Genomic DNA, 4,946 nt, shown 5'->3' with positions numbered 1-4,946 from the left:
CACCCCGATTTCAGCATCAGGCAAAACACTCGCGATTCCTTTCTCCCCAGCTCTCTCGCGGGCAACCCAGCCTCCCTTCTTCAGCACCAGCGCGGAGGTAGGGTGTAAGAGTTCAAGAGTGCTGCCTAAGCCTTCTGCTTCGTCTCCTCCCCGCTCTACCCAAGGACAGAGCGAGCAGTTAAAGGCTGAGCAGGGTTCCTCCCCTCTGCTCGACGTGCACGTGCTCCCCGGCCAGGAACGTCCGTCCTGAGGGGCACGTTTGGGAAAAGGCAAGTGCGTGGGTATGCAAAGCTGGAAACACCCATGCACCTAGGAAGGCGAGGGTTAGGGAAAAGGAGGGGACAGAACAGTCAGTCCTGAAGACAGGGACGACGCAACAGCAGTGGATGAAGGAAGGAAATAAAAACACTTTGGGTGGCAAAAAAAAAAGGAGAAAAAGGACGGAAGGAGGGAAAAAAGGAGGGATTGGCATAAGATAAAGTACATTGCAGGAAAAGCAAAGAAAAACTTTATCATTCCAGATAAATCAAATAAAGATTATTTCTTTATGGATAAAGGAAGAGAACTTCTGGGATCCCATCGCAGCTTCAGGACATCAGCTTTCCAAAAAAGCCCCAGATCAAAACATCCTTAATAAGGGTCCTAAACTCTACACTGTGATAAAAAAACTGCAGATCACCTCATTTTGCAGAGGTTGAGGAAGTGAAAGCTAATGAGTCTTGAAACAGCCGTGCTGTGGCTCTCCAACCTCTGTGTGCAGGGAAGAGAGAAAGGCCAGGTGGCCAATTTATATATATGTCCCATGGGAACGCTGGTAAAAGGGAGCTTGGCTCAGCAGGACTGTTCCCTGAAGGCATCACCATGTCAAAGGTGTTCCATGATATTCGTCCAGAAGGAAAATGTGGCTTTGGCTCTAAATAGTCTGATGATACTCTTTAAACTATTACCACTAGCTACATGCCCAATCAGTGTGATTACGTTGGCTGAATAATTGCAATTATCTGAATTGCTAGCCATATTTTTCATAACGAGCTCTGGCTTCCTGTGTTTATTTGTCTTCTTTTCTCCCTGGTAATTTTGACATGTCTCCAGAGTGAACATTATGTTAGTGTCACTTGGTGTAGGATCACTCCCTTTCTCCTCAGGGGACACCTGCTCTTTTCCCCTCTTCTGCATGCATTTGGGATGAACAGAAGGTTGAGGGTCTGCTCATGTTCCTGTGACTCGGCTCTGTGCAATGGATCACAGACACGCCATGTGTGGGAACACTGGCTCCTCGCTTAGCAAACCTCCTTATGTGCTGTGTTAGCACAGCATTCAGTACAGGTTTCCCATTATCGTTTTAGGAAAAAATTACAAAGATTTGTAGGAAGATTCGGTCTCACTCGGTTGAGAAAATTCTGTTGCTCTCATCTGGTATATAATAGAACAAACCCTACTTCCAAAATGCACAATTAGAAAAACTTAATCATCAAGACAACTTCCACAAACAGCCTTTTGATAAAAGACTTCTTTCAGAGAGAGGCTCATTTTGCTTGTCTGGAAAACTTGTGCAATACAATGTGCTTGCGCCTGCCTCTGCTGCTGTGAGCATAGCCTGCCTAGAAGTGTCCCCACGGGAATGTTTCCCAGGCTTTCCTATTAGGGACTTTGCTCTTAAATGCATAAATGGCAACCTCCTCTTCATCCTGATTCTGATATGCTTGCCATTGCTGATAGATTTAAAAAAAAAAGGCAGAACAGCATGATAGATGATCCTCCTGTATCCTGCAGGTTGACCTCCACCCAATGCATCAGTCTCCTACAATTCACTTCCGAAGGCCAGTGTACTTATTTTGGGGCTGCACCCCTTGCACAGGCTACGGTCTCACAGGTGTGGAACACCAACGCACTGCAGATGCACCAGCTGCGGATGAGAGAGGTGCCTTCTGCTCCTGGATCACACCCAGAACACGGGAACGCACGGCTTTAACTCCGCGGTAAGACGCGCGGGTGCGTCCATGGAAGCTTTACAGCAAAGCCTCTTGTGAAGGTCTTCTGACTCGGCGTAGCTCCCGGGTCATCTCCCTCTGCCCGCAGCGGGAAGGCGGTTGCGAAGGCACTGCTCCCAACTTCTCGTCCCTCAAGGATGAGATGCTCTCGGCTTTCGGGGGGCAGAAAGCCAGTCAATCCTGTCCCTGCTTCGCAGCTGATGGCTGGAAGACGTCTTTCTGGAACCCGCCTGATCTCAAATAATAAACCTTACACTGCTGTTCAATGACCATGCCGAAAATACACCAAACCTCCCGCAATAAATCTCAGAACCTCTCTTGCTTAAGGCCTGAATTTGTTGGCAATTCTTGTATGTCATGTATTAGGTGTTACAAATTACATATGCTCTAGAAGGAAAGGTTTTGATAACTCACATAAATACAACACTTCCAGCAACTGAACATATGTATATCCTTAAAATCTGAAACCCCTATTCAGCTCTGCTTATTTCCTTTATCAAAGCTGCATTTTTTATTATTACTTTTAAATAACTACTGTTAGGCCTCACAACAAGATTCTCTTTCTGTTTTACTTTAAAGCCTTAGTTCTGATTTTTTTCCCCAACTAATATATTTCTAAATTCCAACATTAATATGACGAGATTTTCATTAACTGAGGCGTCCACAAAGCAAAGTTAGATGAGTTTCAACAATGGATCATCCAAAACTGGAGTCCCCCGCAAAAAAAAAAAAAGAAGAAAGCTCTAACACTTTGTACCTCAGCTTGGAAAAAATATGAACAGCATCAGAGAGCAATCCAGCACCTGTGTCAGCACTTACTTCTTGATCCTTTCTCCAAAGGAAGCCACTTCATCGAGGATATTCTGGACACTGACACACACCTCCTGGATCGCATAAAGTCTATTCATAAATCCTTTTTTTTCACTGTCCTAAAGAAAAGAATAGGTATAGTTGAATAAAATAATTTCTGACTGTAGGAAAAGGACCATGTGTCCATCAGTTAAGTTTCAAAAGCACGTGTGTTACAGATTCATCTAGAAGTAGTTGGCAAAACCTGGCAATCGGAAATTGTTTTCTTGTCCTTTAAGCAGTGCATATTGACAATAAGTATGTTTTAGTACCTATGCTGAGCACCACACAGTTTTGTTCATCATTGCATTAGTTTCTAAATATATATTTCAATAAGCCAGGTCTCTGGTTTATAGACATGTTGAAGGTGCCAACCTCATATGTTGTGTGCCCTTGCAAGTGGTAAGAGTCAAAAGGTGGAGTAAGGGCAGTTTGTGGAAATGCTGGTTCTTGCGCTGATGTAGGCACAAGGAAATAAACATTCCTTGTGGAAGGCATTGAGCAAGAAACCAGAAACACCTCAGCTCCTACAGACATGATCCCCTCCAGCTCGCGAGGCTCCACGTGGGGTTTTTGCCTTCCCTGCTCCTTCAGACCACGTTGGGCCAGACCACAAGGATGAAACAGAAAATGCCAAAGAAAGTCATCTGGATGTGATACGAAGATGTGCTGCTCTTCAGCTCAACTGGAACCATCAGAGGCATTTCATTTAGCTCGGGGAAGATACACTCATATTTAGCATTTTGTATCACACGCCACTGTTTTATACATAGTTTTATGTATCTATTACACACACGGCAACTCTGCCAGTCCTTCAACGCGTCCCCTGTGCTCCTTCCTCTCCACCATCGATTAGCACTGCAGCATTAGGACACCCAAACACCCACAGCACAGCCGGCGGCACCTGCCCCAGCCAAAGCCACGCACATCCTTCAGCGGCAGGCGGGCCACGAAATACGTGTTTAATTTGTCAGATGCACTCGTGCCCCCGTCATCTACCCTTCCGCCCGGACGGTGAGCACGCGCTCGCTCACTCTCTCGTTTTTCCTTACTAACGTTCAAGTGCTGCTATGCATCAAATACATGGGAGACGTAACTCTGCCTTTACACTATGCTTAGTGCAGCCCATGGCTCCAAAAGCATATAAAATGCCAGCCACGGACAAAATGAAAGATGCAGGGGAGGTGTCATTGTAGGAAGCAATTTAATTACCTCCTTACTTGCTCACTCAGCTTTCTATACACCATTGGACTTTTATTCACAAAGACATCAACTTATGGTAATGTAGAAGTCTAACCATAATTTCATTTCTGTTAAATTTATCAAGATTCTTAGTGCCCCGAAAAATGTGATTTTTTTTTTTTCAAAAACAGTGACCATTTGTCCCTCAAAAGCAGGAACCACCCTCATTAAGACATCTTCTGGGGTCTTTGATAGGTTTGCCATCAGCGAATGTTATCCTTCTTTCTGCCAACTCGAGCAGACTTTGCCTCCTAGAAGAACCCAACAAGGTGCTACTTGGGTACATCAACGCATTCCACAGACCATTCCTCAACCAGGCCTCCTCCCGCTCCGACAAGCTGTTCTTTTTTCCCCCAAAATCTTTCTATCTCTAAACCCAGACAGGCTGCAGCATCAAATCCACCCAGAGCCAACAGCACTCTCAAGAAAATGTTGCGTTATATGGGATTAAAATGAAGCATCACCATGGAAAAAAATAACAATTACTCTTAATTTTTTCCCAGACCACACGTAAGTCAAAAATTTATGTTCAACATTTCCAATGGATTGATGCCATATTACCCTATCTAGTTTGAATTTGATTAGTGTTTTCTCAAAATAAGAAATGGGAAGAAAATATCTAGAGATTACCAAAATATTTGATAAAAAAAGTTGTTCAAGATTTTGCCATCAGAAACCACACAACAGTCTCTGTAGTTGACTCCAAAATCCAGCACCTACAAAATTAGCATATCTTGCATTTCATTTTTCCTTTCTTCTCCTGATGCTTAATTAGTAGACAGCATATTGATTTGCTTATTTTGTTGTCATTTTTGCTGTCTTAATAAATCAGATTGGATGAGGAAAACATCATTTAACATTTAA

General features: G+C 43.9%; 1 protein-coding gene across 1 annotated transcript in view; it reads right to left on the bottom strand.

The window, feature by feature from the left end:
• MCTP1 (multiple C2 domains, transmembrane 1) overlaps positions 1-4,946 on the bottom strand; it is a 174,301-nt gene that overhangs the window by 5,621 nt on the left and 163,734 nt on the right. The window contains exon 16 of the mRNA XM_009572845.1: positions 2,811-2,920. Coding sequence (XP_009571140.1) covers positions 2,811-2,920 — 110 coding nt within the window. The remainder of the gene's footprint in view (positions 1-2,810; positions 2,921-4,946) is intronic.

Source organism: Fulmarus glacialis, unplaced genomic scaffold, assembly GCF_000690835.1.
Source record: "Fulmarus glacialis isolate BGI_N327 unplaced genomic scaffold, ASM69083v1 scaffold3802, whole genome shotgun sequence".
Lineage (NCBI taxonomy): Eukaryota > Metazoa > Chordata > Aves > Procellariiformes > Procellariidae > Fulmarus > Fulmarus glacialis.
The sequence above is the reverse complement of the archived record's forward strand: the minus strand, read 5'-3'. Positions and strand labels throughout refer to the sequence as shown.